The sequence below is a fragment of the Balaenoptera acutorostrata genome, chromosome 2 (assembly GCF_949987535.1).
Source record: "Balaenoptera acutorostrata chromosome 2, mBalAcu1.1, whole genome shotgun sequence".
Classification (NCBI taxonomy): Eukaryota; Metazoa; Chordata; class Mammalia; order Artiodactyla; family Balaenopteridae; genus Balaenoptera; species Balaenoptera acutorostrata.
In genome coordinates, this window is record NC_080065.1 from 105,151,703 (window position 1) to 105,166,901 (window position 15,199).

The window sequence follows — 15,199 nt, forward strand, 5'->3', positions numbered from 1 at the left end:
CACAACATTGTAAATCCACTAAAATTCAATAATTCAATAAAATTAAAAAATTAAAATAAAATACAGATAACCACACTCCCAAATTTTCAAACATTCTGCTGAAGTCCTCAATAGAGCCTGGAATGTAAAAGAAGAAATAAGTGAGAATGAAGGTATAAGCTTCAGGAGGGCAGGATCACGGCTTTTTTGCTCACCATCATATTTCCAGCAATTAGAATAGTAACTGGGACAGAAAAGGTACCTAATAAATATGTATTAAATTAATTAGTAAATCAATGAACAAACGATGTGACTGAGCAAGTTAGTGAATAAGTAAGCAAGTAATGAATGAAAGACAGCTGTCCCTCTTTCTACTGACTACTTTCCTGGTGACAGTTTGAGCATCACCTAAATCACCAGCACTATAAAACTAGGAATATGATTTTGAATTGTATAATAAGGAAAAATATAATTATAACAAAAAATAAGGGAAGTCATGGTGATTTGCATTTAAAATAAGACTTTTATCCTTATTACACAGAAAATTGGATATCTAATTTCATCTATATTTTATCTACAACTTCTAATACATTATTACCCATTACCAAGCTATAGCTAAATAAATGGAGTAGATCAAGAAAGAATAGTAAAAATTAAAGCTAAGGTTACTGCAAAACTTTTTTGTGGTAGACATTTGGTAGAATGGTGAGAAGACTAAAAGAAAACCAGGAGAGTTCCAGCCAAATGTTAGCCAATATTTGGAGTGGTAAGAAAATACCAAAACCTTAAAAAAGAAAGAAGAGGGGTAAGGAGGAAGAGGGAAAGAGAGAGAACAGACACATGTTCTATGTGTCTATGATGAAATACATAGTTTACTTTGTAAACTATGAGTTAACAAAAACAATGTACTAGAAAAATATTTAAGAGCATTAAAAATGTTCTCAATATATTATTAAGTAAAAACAAGGCAAGTTCCAAAACAACATATTCAGTATAACCTCCTATGTATTTAGAACAAAAATGATAAAGCCTACATTCCAAATACCAGACAAAAACTTTCCACTGTTATTTCCAAAATTTTTTATAATGTTTATCTATTTCTATTGTTCTTAAACTTTAAAACAAATAAATTCTAAGCAATGTATCTTTGGCTTATGTTTAGTTACTAGTATTTCAACATTCATTAAACTACTATCATCTTTTTTTCCACTGCAAATAAAATGTGGTTATGGTGTTTAAACCCCATTATAAGTTCAATAGGTTTGAATGTGCAAGGTTAAGAACCTAACTACCATTTATAAGAATGATTCAGGGGTCAAATACGTTTGAAGTTCCAAAGAGCTAACACAGAAAAGAGTATCTACAACATAGCCTAATTATCAACTGAGGGCAGTCTATGTATTCATTCCTGCCAAAAAACATACTCTAGGAAGCATAATTCTCCTCTATGTTTGCTATACCAGCTACATTTCTCACCTCTGTGCTTTGGTTATGTTGTTACAAATCCCCTGAAATGTCCCACTCTCTGGACCTCTACCACAATCTACTCCACCCCCTCCTCCCGTATTTTCTAAAAAAGCTTATGAATTTTTAGAACACTAATCTTGCTTTCTCACAATTGGAAGATAAATAGAAACTTATTAATCAACTTCTGTGATAAAGTATTACGTTACATACAAAGCCTATGAATCTAACAATATTATTATAAGAACTAGAAATGAGTTACCATCCATAAGCATTATTAAACCGGATCCTTTATCCAGGACGTCAGCAACAATTGCTTCACATTTTAATTTTCCTAAAAATGGAAAGTAAATAAATAAATAATAAATAAATAAATAAGGAGACTGTTTTAAAGACCATAAGTTATATGAAGACATGAGAGAAATTAACATAACTTCCACTGTAAGTTCAGTAAAACTAAAAAATCATGATTTAGAATAATTTTCAGGGCTTCCCTGGTGGCGCAGTGGTTGAGAATCTGCCTGCCAATGCAGGGGACACGGGTTCGAGCCCTGGTCTGGGAAGATCCCACATGCCGCGGAGCAACTGGGCCCGTGAGCCACAACTACTGAGCCTGCGCATCTGGAGCCTGTGCTCCGCAACAAGAGAGGCTGCGATAGTGAGAGAACCGCGCACCGCGATGAAGAGTGGCCCCCACTTGCCACAACTAGAGGAAGCCCTTGCGCAGAAACGAAGACCCAACACAGCCAAAAAAATAATAATAATAATAAATAAATAAATAAAATTTAAAAAAAAAAAAAAAAAGAATAATTTTCAATATAATGTTGAATCATAAACATTAAAAGCAATCAGAATACCTGAGTCACCAAATTTGAAACATCAATAATTCTGATACATTAGGTTGTAAAAAGTAACAATTTTCAATCATTCAATGAACACTTGTTAAGCATACAGCCAACACCAGCTACCCCATTCCTTCTCAAATCTCTACTCTATGGGCTTCAGTTAGACAGTGTTTCTTTCTAACTACTCTGTTCTTTTAGGGACTGTTCCATTATTTAACTGGTAATGTCTTGATGGATTAACAATTATTTGGGAGTGAACTCATAATCTTTTTCTCCAACCTGTTTTTCTCTTTTGTTCCCTATACGAATGAATGGTACTATCCACCCAACTGCCAAGCCAGAAACTTCAGCATGACCCCTGCCTCATAAAATAGTGTCTAAGTATGTGGCAAGACTGGAGTATGCAGAGACTGGGAGAAGCTAGATTATATGAAAAGTTTCTGACTTCATCCTGAAGTCTATGAACAGCCATCTGGGGTTTTTAACAGGGAAGTGACAAATACACTTGCATTTTGGAAATAATATTCTGGCTGCAGTGAGATGAGCAGACCTGAAGGGAGCAAGAATGGAGGCAGAGGGCTTCCCTGGTGGCACAGTGGTTGAGAATCTGCCTGCTAATGCAGGGGACACGGGTTCGAGCCCTGGTCTGGGAAGATCCCACATGCCGCGGAGCAGCTGGGCCCGTGAGCCACAATTACTGAGCCTGCGCGTCTGGAGCCTGTGCTCTGCAACAGGAGGCCGCGATAGTGAGAGGCCCGTGCACCGCAATGAAGAGTGGCCCCCGCTTGCCGCAACTAGAGAAAGCCCTTGCACAGAAACGAAGACCCAACACAGCCAAAAATAAATAAATAAATAAACTCCAATCTCTTTAAAAAAAAAAAAAAAGAATGGAGGCAGAGAGAACACTTAGAAAGTGAGAGATGATGGTGGTCAAAGTGAGGGGGACAGAAATAGGATTCTAAATGTATTGAAGGGAGAGAATCAAAGAACTTGGTACCCGCCTGGGTATGAAAGATGGTAAAAGAAACGCTAAGGATACCTAGATTGCTGTCACTTTCACCTCCTAAATCTCTCTCTGCTTCTCCCACTTCTCTCCATCTCTCCACCACCACCTTAGCCTAAGCTACCATCATTTCATTTGAACTACCACAACAGACTTCTAACTAGGTACCTGCATGTCCACTCTGACCAACTTTAAAACATGCTCTCCTATTATGTCTGAAGTTATTTTTTCCCAAAGTCAACCTGATTACCAACCTGATTATGCTAAATCCTTCTATTTTAAGTTCTAATGGTATCACGTATGTTTCATCTGTAATGTTTATCACATATAGTTGCAAGTGTACATTTATTTGTGTGGCTTTTTGACTATTGGCTACCCTCCCCACCAGCTAGGTTATATGCTCCGTGAGGGCAGAGTCCAGATTTACTTCCATTCTCCATTTATTCACAACCCTAGCAGAAAGTTTAGAAGTTAGGAAGTAATCAATAAATATTCATTGTCAAATTGCTGGTGACCTCCTCAGGTGATCAACTCCACATCCAATCAAACACCAAGCCCACTCCCTACATATCTCTATAATTTCTCCACTTATATCCATCCCCATGCCCACAATCCTATTCAATCAACCACGGTCTCTAACCTAGATTATTACAACAGTCTCTTAGAAAATCTCCTTCTCTCTATCTCATTCCCTTAAAATCCAAGCATTACAAACATGAGCCAGAGTTGATGCTTTCTAAAATCCATGTTTGATCATATAATTCTCTCCTTTCAGTCCTTCAGTGGTTATCTATTGTCTTTAAAATAAAAGCCAAACTTCTTCACCTGACCACACACTGCACACTGCCTCAGATTAAAAAAAGGGCTGTGTGAAAACTTAGGCTGTAACACTAAACTGAAGACTCAAACTGAGACGGTGGAGCAGGAGGACACGGAACTCACCTCCCCACCAACAAACACATCAAAAATACATCTACATGTAGAACAATTCTCACCGAAAACTAAGTGCAGACTAACAGAAAGACCTGTACAACCAAGACTATAAGAAAGACCCACCGGTAATTGGGTAGAAAGGGAAGAAAAGCGATCAGGTCAGGACCTGTGTCCCTGAGAGGGGACTCAGAGGAAAAAGGAGATTACACGGGAAGAGACCTTCCCTGGGGAGTGAGCAGTTCAAGCCACACATTGGGCGCCCCAGCCCTGGTGTCCAACAAGGGGAACACGAGTCCCCTTGGCTGGTTGGAGGGCCAGTGGGATTAACAGGAGGGCTGTGGGAAGCCTGGACTCCAGAAGCACGTGAACACTTACGTGCCCCTGAGGCAGGGCAGAGAGGGCAGACTGAAACCACTTGGGTAGCTGACTGGTTTCCTACGACTGCCCTGGTCCCCAGCCTGAGCTGAGAGAACACGCCAGCACCATGTGCCTCATGTCGCAGCTTCACACTCTGGGCTGCCATGATTGAGGAAAAGGCTCAGCCATGAGACACTGAGGAGGTTCAAACTCTACATGGCAACTGAGCAGCGAGGGGGCAGCAATTACTGGTGGCTGCACAGGGGCCCCAGATCTCTGATGGTGGCCATGCCAAACGAAACCCATGCTCCGGGAATATTACTCAGCCATAAAAAGAAACGAAATGGAGTTATTTGTAGTGAGGTGGATGGAGTTAGAGTCTGTCATACAGAGTGAAGTAAGTCAGAAAGAGAAAAACAAATACTGTATGCTAACACATATATATGGAATCTAAGGGGGGAAAAAAAAAGGGTCATGAAGAACCTAGTGGCAAGACGGGAATAAAGACACAGACCTACTAGAGAATGGACTTGAGGATATGGGGAGGGGGAAGGGTAAGATGTGACAAAGTGAGAGAGTGGCATGGACATATATACACTACCAAACGTAAAATACATAGCTAGTGGGAAGTAACCACATAGCACAGGGAGATCAGCTCTGTGTTTTGTGACCACCTAGAGAGGTGGGATAGGGAGGGTGGGAGGGAGGGAGATGCAAGAGGGAAGAGATATGGGAACATATGTATATGTATAACTGATTCACTTTGTTATAAAGCAGAAACTAACACACCATTGTAAAGCAATTATACTCCAATAAAGATGTTAAAAAAAACAAACAAACAAAACAAAACCATGCTCTGACCGTCACTGATTACCCACACCTGCCCCTCTTGCTCCACCACTGCTCCCCTCTGGAGTAAGGGTGCCAGTGCTGGGAGCGGGGGGAAGCACACACTTAAAGGAAACTTAGCCAGCTCAGACCCGACCCTCAGGGCTTCTGCTCCAGCAACTTGGGACCTGCCCCCGCACCAAATAGTGGGGTAACAGCCACTAAGCAGAGGGGAAGCTCTACCTAACATCTGGCTTGGCCCTACCCCTCCATCTCCAGCCCCACCCCCTACCAAGATGACAGCTGCCAGCACACCTTGAGAAAAGACATAAGTTGTGCTCACATCAAATCCAGCTCTCCCATCAATGCCACTGGGCACATGCAGACTGTATAGGGACATGCCCACAAAAGAACACCCCTTCAAGACCACCATAGGTAACTATTTCACCAAATTTCAATAGATAAAGAAATAGATAAGCAAAATGAAAAGACAGAGGAATCTGTTTCCACTGAAAGAGCAAGAGAAAACTCCTGAAAAAAACAACTAATGAAATAGAAATAAACAATTTACCAGATAAAGAATTCAAAGCATTAGTAATAAGAATGCTAACTGAATTATGGAAAAGAATAGCTGACTACAGTGAGAGTTTTAACAAGGAGCTAGAAAATTCTAAAAAGAACCAATCAGAACTGAAGAATACAACAACTGAAAAGAAAAACACACTAAAAGGAATTAACAGCACACTAGGTGATACAGAAGAACACATAAGTGATCTGGAAGATAGAAAATGGAAATCACCCAATCAGAACAGCAAAAAGAAAAAAGATGAGAACATTTTAAAGGATCTTTGGGGTAACATCATGCATACCAACTTTCCATTATAGGGGTCCCAGAAGGAGAAGAAAGGGAGAAGGGGGTAAAAATATATTTAATGAAAATTATGGCTGAAAATTTCCGAAGTCTGAAGAAGGAAACAGATAGCCAGGTACAGGAAACACAGAGGGTCCCAAACAAGATGAATCCAAACAGACCCGCACCAAGACATATCATAATAAAAATGGCAAAACTTAAAGAGAGAATTCTAGAGGCAGCAAAAGAAAAACAAAGAGCATATACAAGGGAATGCCCATAAGGCTATCAGCTGATTGTTCTGCAGAAACTTTGCAGGCCAGAAGGGAGTGGCATGGTATATTTAAAGTGCTGAAAGGGAAAAACCTACAACTTAGGATACTCTGCCCAGCAAGATTATCCTTCAGAATTGAAGGGGAGATAAAGAACTTCTTGAATAAGCATCAATACTAAAGCAACCCTAAAAGAAATGTTAAAGGGTCTTCTCTAAGTGGAAAAGAAAAAGCTATAACAAGAATTAAGTATCTATAGAAAAGAAAAAATCCCATTAGTAAAGGCAAATATATAGGGAAGGCTGAGGCTCAACCACTTAAATAAGCTAGTACAAAGACTAAAACAAAAAAAATTGTAAAATCAAGTATAACTACAATAATCAGTAAAGGGATAAACATGAAGATGTAAACTATGACATCAAAAACACAAGTATAGGGGCTTCCCTGGTGGCGCAGTGGTTGAGAATCTGCCTGCCAATGCAGGGGACACGGGTTCGAGCCCTGGTCTGGGAAGATCCCACATGCCACGGAGCAACTGGGCCCGTGAGCCACAATTACTGAGCCTGCGCATCTGGAGCCTGTGCTCCACAACAAGAGAGGCCGTGATAGTGAGAGGCCTGCACACCGTGATGAAGAGTGGCCCCCGCTTGCCACAACTAGAGAAAGCCCTTGCACAGAAACGAAGACCCAACACAGCCATAAAAATTAATTAATTAAAAAAAAAAAAAACACAAAGTATGGGGGAAGCGAGTAAAAAATGTAGAGCTTTTAAAATGTGTTTGAACTTAAGGGACTACCTGGTTTAAAACAAATAAACACAGTCATAGATCAACATCTATGAGCCCCATGGTAACCACAAATCAAAAATCTACAACAGATACTCAAAAACAAAAGAGAAAGGAACACAAGCAAAAGAAAAGCATGAAACCACAAAGGAAAAAACTAAAAGAAGAAGAAAAAAAAAGCGAAGAACTACAAAAACAACCAGAAACAAGTAACACTAACACTGAAACAGAACTATTCAGCATTAAGCAATACAAATTTTTTTTTAATCTCAAAAAAAATTAAAGTACAATTCTAGCTATTTGCTGACCTCTACATTATATAATGTGAAATGAAAAAGACTTTTTTTTTATTTTACCACCTTACATGGTCAGTATATAATTAATATTCTGACATCAGAGTAGCAACATAAAACAAACATATCAAAGTAAAGTGAAAAGATAATGAGAAGATTTACTGAACAAGTAAGATATTATTGAGAAAAATAAACTGATTATTAAGACAGCCTTGGTTTTACTTACTCTAAAAGAAAATAGAAAAAAGTTAATTACAAGACATTCTGTATCTTTTAACATTGTTTGCGTTATGAAAGTCAGTACCAACACAAATACCTGACAAAAGAATGAAGAATCATATTCATGGGAATCATAACTGATTATACACAATCACTAAGTTTAGGACACACACAGAATATGCTCCTTTCAACTGTTGACCAGATGTTTAGTATTTTGAAGTAATTTATTAAATAAGACTATTCAAATAGGACAAAGTTTAAGGCAACCAAAATAGGTACTAGTTAACATCAATCTACTCTAATGGCTGACATGCACATGAATAACTTATAATATAGTTTATTTAGGTTGCTCTATGCCAGTTTAACACATTGACACAGTTTGGAAGGTTAGTCAGAAAATAAAACGATCAAGAACTCACCTGCTCTGGGAAGTGGTTTATATAACTCCAAGTACTGCTCCCCATGAAGAACCTACGTTAGGGTAAGCAAAATTTTATTAGTAGACTTTCTTTTTCCACAGCTTCTTCTGTGGATACCGCTAATCACAAGTGGCATTTCACTGTCCACACGTTCACGCGACTACTTCCCCCAAACTATCTGTCTCAATTTGGCTCCCACTTCTTAATTATATGATTCAGAAATAATCAGTCCCCCAATCTAAAGACTGTCAGCTCTCTAGAATAGAAAAGATACATTTGTGTTCTTTCTTGACATTCATAAATTTTTGTTGACTGATAACTGTGGATTATTTGCCAATGGAGACACTAAACTAGGCGTATTTCCAGTGCTCGTCACTGCGCCTGGAACACAGCAGGTATCCAATAAATATCTATTGAATAAAAATGAACAAATAGGTCAGTACTAGTAAAGTAATTTCAGGTCACACCTGCCAAATACAAATGACACAACCAAAACATTAATATAAATCTTACAACCACAGTCAAGTAAAAGCACTGCCAATGTCAACATTTCCTTAGTGTAAGAGTAAATACTAAAGACCCCGTGCAACATCAGAGCCACTTAACTTCAATGTATCAAAGCAAGAATATAAAAATATATGTAGGAATACAATAGGACAGTAAAAACAAAACCTGACCCATATATCCGAATGACCACACTCAACTGCTATGGGACAGTTTAATTCCCAGTCTTCCTCAGAACCCAGAAGGGAAAAAGAAAAGGGGTGAGGGTAGTGATGGGAGGACAAATGAAAGACTGCCTCACTATCATACGACCTGGAAGCTCAAGGTTAGGAAGACTGGGATTCAAATCCCAAGACGGCTATCATTCCCAGTGACAGATTTTGAACACTATTCATGATTTCCAACTCCTTCCAACTCTGAGGAAGAATTCTGAAACATTTACTTTAATTGTTTGTACTGACATTACCCAAACAGAAGAACTGTATGCAACAAATACCATGGGAGAGTGACTAAAACAACAAACTGCCTGGCATCTATTCCTTGCCTCCCTCCCAACTTCATCGAATACTTTAATAAAATAACCGTAGATTCTCATAGACTCAGAGCAGCAATGAGCTAATCGATCCTCCAGTAAATGGGTTCTCCAATCAGTCAAAATCACAGAAATCAGTTCAAAAGTCTACGATTCAACAGTTATCAACTGGACTCATGGCCTGACCCTCACTTCAAGAAATAAAATAACCCCAAAGCCTTCTCACAATTGTTTGCTCCTCCCTTCTTGAAACCATTTATTCACTTTGCTTCTCAAATACCACACTCTCCTGATACGCCTCATACCTCACCAGCCACTCCTTCCCAGTCTCTCTTGCTCACTCCTCCTCATCTCTTCCACCTCTCACCTCTCACCAAACTCAGGCTTTTCTCTACTTACGTTCACACATGGGTGATTTCACCCAGCCTCATGTCTTTAAATCTCACTTAAATGCTACCAATCCCAGTAGGGCCTCCCCCGCAAACTCTAAACTCACATATTTAACTGCCCACTGTATACCTCCACTTGAATGTAGAATAGGCATCTCAAATCTGTCTAAAACCAACTCCTGATCATCCCCACCTTAAAGTAACTGTATATATCTATTTTATTATACATAGTAATATATCATACATGTTACTACTACTATACATGTTAAATACATTGTATGTAATTAATTCTAAATATATGGGTATATATGCATATATATCATCCCAGTTAACCAGACCAAAAACCTTCTTCCTTGACTCCTCTTTCTGTCCATGCATATCCAGACTAGTGCTGGAATTACCATAATCAACTCCAAACTGGTTTCCCTGCTTCCATGCTTGGCTCCCATAAATCTATTCTCCACAGAGGAGCAAAAATGAGCCTGTGAGTGAACATAGCCAGATCATACCACTCCTCAGTTCAAAGCACTACAGATGGCCTCCCATGTTAATCAGAGTATGAGGTGAAATTCTTACGATGAATACAAGGCCCTCTTCTCCTACCACTGCCCCCTTGCTCATTCTATAGCTGTATCAACCCCCTTGCTGTTCCAAAAACAAGGTAAGTATGCACCTGCCTCCAGGCCTTTTACACCTGTTCTCTCTGCTTCAAATATTCTTCACTCTTGCTCCTTCATCACTATCGTCAGGTGAGGATTATCATACCCACTTTATACATAAGGAAACTGAAGCTTAGAGAAGTTATTTACCCTTGGTCAAATAGCATGTAATGGCAGAGAGAGAATTAGTAACATTATGCCAGGGTTATGGACTGTACATAATTATTGCTGTCTTCTTTTTGCTTGCCTTTTCAACTAACTCTCTACCCTTTTTTTCTTTTTAAGAAAAATCAAAAGACATGCTAAATCTTTATCCTTGAATCAACCACTATAAACTATTGTATTAAGACACCACACACACACACACACACACACACACACACATACACAGCATGTGACATTTACCAATCATATTTAAAGAAAGAGAAGAAGAGCAAAATAAAGGTTTCTTATTATGCATACCTTTGCCAAGTTGACTGAGAGCCCAGGAATCTCTGCTAATCCTCCACCCATTATAGATTTCTGAGCTAGAATAACTCCGAAGGTAGGCAAACAGGAGAAATCAGAACTCCCTTCATAAATAAATTTCAAATCTTTCGGTTCCTTGATAGATGCTCCCACTCCAAGGGCATACATAATAGTGTCCAGTTCCGTATAAGAAGAAGAAAATGGAGGAAGTTTATGGCCAATAGCTCCAGCCTATGGAACAATTGTAGAAAGTTATTTTTTTCACTGATATTCTTGTCAAATCTTTAAATTTCTGACTTTTCAAAACTATTAACTGCTACATACTTAGCTTTGTGAATAGAATGTCATTTTACTAAATCTGATAGGGTATCATAATTGTTTCACTATATTTTTTAAATAAAATCAATTATAATGTATGGAAAAAGACTTCATTTACAAATAAGTACTTTTTTCTTGCCCGCTTCTTGTTAACAGATAGTATATCTCATTTTCAACTTTCCTGTCTCTGATGATGGAAAAGCCTATTAATACAGTGACTGTTAGCTACTCAAAATTACAAAAAATAAAAAACTTATTATAAACAGGGATAATGAATGGCTCTATAAGATCTATTTTATAAAAGTCAGTAGAAACAGATGAGCAAAACACTGCTTAATGCTTGTAAATCAGACTCCCTCATAATGGTTTTGGTTATAATTAGATTTTACCATAAGCTCCTACCCAGGACTGTCCTTTATCTAATTGGATATTGTATTTTTCTATTTAGTGATGACATGCCTAACTAATTTGTGAAGCATATTTTAGGTTCTAAAAGAATCATGTCCAATTTTTGATCACTTTCATTCTAAAGCAAGAGTCAGCAAACAACAGCTGAGAATTAAGAATGGTTTTTACATTTTTTTAAGAGTGGTCTAAAAAAAGAAAAAGAAGATTATGTGTCAGAAACAGTACGTGGTCCATAAAGCCTAAAATATTTACCATCTGGCCCTTTACCAAAAAAGTTTGCCAACCCCTACTCTAAAGTAAAATCACATTTATAAACTGATCATATTCTCAGGGTTACAATTAGATTGTTTATTTCATCACTATGTCTCCCCTGAGTCACAAAACACCACAACTGAATGTGTCAAATGACTTATTTCTTATTATTTATGCACTATAATTTTTTTTAAAAAAAAGAAGTACTGGACATAGTTAATCAGCAAACTTCACAAGAGCTATAACCACAGCTCTCTTAGAATTTCTGACACAATGGGAGACTTTTTACTTGCAGCCATGTTGAAATATTTCCAAAATACAATCTGTCAATGCTTTTCCTTAAAAGAAATGACTCAAAAGAGGCACTAAGTTAAATATCCTTTTCTAAAGAGTTAGAAAGTGACTGAAGGACGATTATCAAAAATGCTCCAGGGCTTCCCTGGTGGCGCAGTGGTTGAGAATCTGCCTGCCAATGCAGGGGACATGGGTTCGAGCCCTGGTCTGGGAAGATCCCACATACCGCGGAGCAACTGGGCCCGTGAGCCACAATTGCTGAGCCTGCGCGTCTGGAGCCTGTGCTCCGCAACAAGAGAGGCCGTGATGGTGAGAGGCCCGCGCACCGCAATGAGGAGTGGCCCCCGCTTGCCACGACTAGAGAAGGCCCTCGCACAGAAACGAAGACCCAACACAGCCATAAATAAATAAATAAATTAAAAAAAAAAAAAAAAAAAGCTTCAAAAAACAAAAAATACGCTTGTTTATTACACTGAAGAGAAAGTAAAAGTTACATTTAATATTTTAGCTTTACGTTCATTCAAATTTTATAAACATTCATTACATGTTCTATAAAGTTTTATGGTCACTCACCTTTCCTATTTAACAATAAATTAATAGCTTGGAAAAGCATTTTTTGCATAAAAGAAAAGAAAAAAGAAAAAAAGGAAAGAAAAGAAAAAAGTCTCCAAAGAAGGCAAAGCATTAGGCTTTCTCTTCCACTTACAAATCCTGATGTAGCTGTTGATGTCACATTACTGGTATGATTTGCCGAACCTCCTCCATCTGAATCTATTTTATTTAGAGCTTCAATTATACCGTCAATTGAGTCTAAAAAGAAAGAATAAATAACAATAATAATGCTTTTTTCCATCAACAGACGAATGGATAAAGATGTGGTACATATATACAATAGAATATTACTCAGTCATAAAAAAAGAATGAAATAATGCCATTTGCAGTGACATGGATGGACCTAGAGATTGTCATACTGAGTGAAGTCAGAAGGAGAAAGACAAATATCTATGATATCACTTATATGTGGAATCTAAAAAAATGGTACAAATGAACTTATTTACGTAACAGAAACAGAGTTATAGATGTAGAAAACATACTTATGGTTACCAAGTGAGAGGGAGACAGGGAGGGATAAATTGGGAGACTGGGATTGACATATAAACACTACTATATATAAAATAGATAATTAATAAGAACCTACTGTAGAGCACAGGGAACTCTACTCAATACTCTATAATGACCTATATGGGAAAAGAATCTAAAAAACAGTGGATATATGTATACGTATAACGGATTCACTTTGCTATACAGCAGGAACTAACACAACATTGTAAATCAACTATACTCCAATAAAAATTAATTAAAAGAAAAATCAGTCCCACTAGGGTGTGGGAAGAGCATCTGCATATGTGAAATATCTAGCCAGTTATTTTACAGTGCTATTGAAATAGTGACCCACAGGACAAACTTCCAGATTTTTCCTATATAGTTGAACTATATTTCATTTGTACTGAAAAAAAATTTAAATCATGAATGATTCAAGTCAATCAACTTCAGGATAAATAAGGATGAACGAACTGAATTTTCTCTTTAGGATCACTGGAATTTAAATAAGACAGAGTGCTTTGGTAAACCTATTACATAAAGATCATAAAAGCATCATCTTTCAAATATCCTAAAGAGCTAATATTCTCCTGGTGAAATCCAAATAAATGTAAGCTATTTCCAAAAAAAAAAAAAAAAGCTTTTGTTACAGACGTGACTAAGAAAAGCTACAATGCTTTAGACAATCATTCCTATAACATCCAGCAAGCCTGCTGCAGAACCTTCACTGGCATTCATGAACTGACTGTACGATGTCAGGCTATTGCAGGAAAAAATCGTGAGACTCTGAACAGACCAAAGATAACTGGGTGTTTCCAACATACTCTCCCCAGGTTATGATTCCAAAGAGGCTCTGAGCTTTGCAGTCTTTGAGTGATTTTTACAACTCTGTAAAGTCGGATCCTTGTCCACAGATGTGCAATTTCCATCTGGTGGAGGGACAACTAATTTTCCTTCTCTCCCCACCATCACCCCTCCTCCAGGATGCAACAATGTCAAGATTACCCCCAGGTCTCTGTACAGGTAACTTGATCAGAAAATATTACTGAAAATTCTTCCAGAGAAAACCACCATTATGACCAGTGACTATGGACAGAATTCAGAAGCTGCTATTCTGGGGTCTGAAAGGTTAATAAAGGAGATTCACAGAGTATCCACATATGCCATAAGGTTCCAAAAGCTCTGGGACCTTTCTAACAAACCTCCTTCTAAACTCAGACAAAAACTATAACTAAACTACAGAATGTGAGATGACCAGGGCTCTCTGCCATTCCTGGTGACACTAGGTAGGTTTCTTGCCTACCAATCTTCCTCTTACCACCCCATTTAGGCTGCTGCCTAGATGGGAGGCTATTTAACTGAAAGTAACCTCGGTACAGGCCGGCGGTACTGCACTCAAAGACAGACCACCTGAGTTAACTCTTGGCTCAAACACTGAGAAAGCTTGGGCCACTTACTCAGCTTTTCTGGGATTTAGTTCCATCATCTGTAAAATGAGAATGGTGAAATGGGTGCTTGGAAAGTCGTGATTCTACAGAAAGTGTAAGATTTTTTTTCTAACTGTACTTCAAATACTAGGGGTATCTTTTCATTTATAACTATATAGTTCATTGTTAGCTTTTTCTTTATATTAGTCTAATACTTTTAAGGCAATAAAATGGAATTCTGACCTCAGAGAAGAGTTTTTAAGACACTTCTTCCTTTTTCCTTTTCCTAATTTTCATTGATAGGTGATTGCTATTCGGAGACTAAATTTATCTCAAATATCAAAAAAAAGAATACAGAAAATGCTACCGCTAATGACATAACAATCATGTTATCCTCTGATTGAGAAAAGTACAATGAATATTTCAGTGAGTGTACCAGCAGACAGGAAAGTAACATTGGGATTAAAAAAAAAAAAAAGAACAGTCATTTTTCAGATATATTCTTCTGTCAAACATTAAATATAATACTAGGAAGGGAAAAAAAGATTTTTCTATAAAATAATCCTGATTCATGATCCTTCCCAGAAAGGTCCTTTAAAG

The 15,199-nt window shown here is 37.9% G+C and overlaps 1 protein-coding gene across 1 annotated transcript in view; it reads right to left on the reverse strand.

The window, feature by feature from the left end:
* Positions 1-15,199, reverse strand: part of LOC130707161 (peroxisomal multifunctional enzyme type 2-like) — a 50,284-nt gene that overhangs the window by 16,502 nt on the left and 18,583 nt on the right. Inside the window, exons 10-13 of the mRNA XM_057540381.1 lie at positions 12,778-12,881; positions 10,794-11,030; positions 8,248-8,299; positions 1,706-1,777 (exon numbers count right to left, since the gene is read on the reverse strand). Coding sequence (XP_057396364.1) covers positions 1,706-1,777; positions 8,248-8,299; positions 10,794-11,030; positions 12,778-12,881 — 465 coding nt within the window. The remainder of the gene's footprint in view (positions 1-1,705; positions 1,778-8,247; positions 8,300-10,793; positions 11,031-12,777; positions 12,882-15,199) is intronic.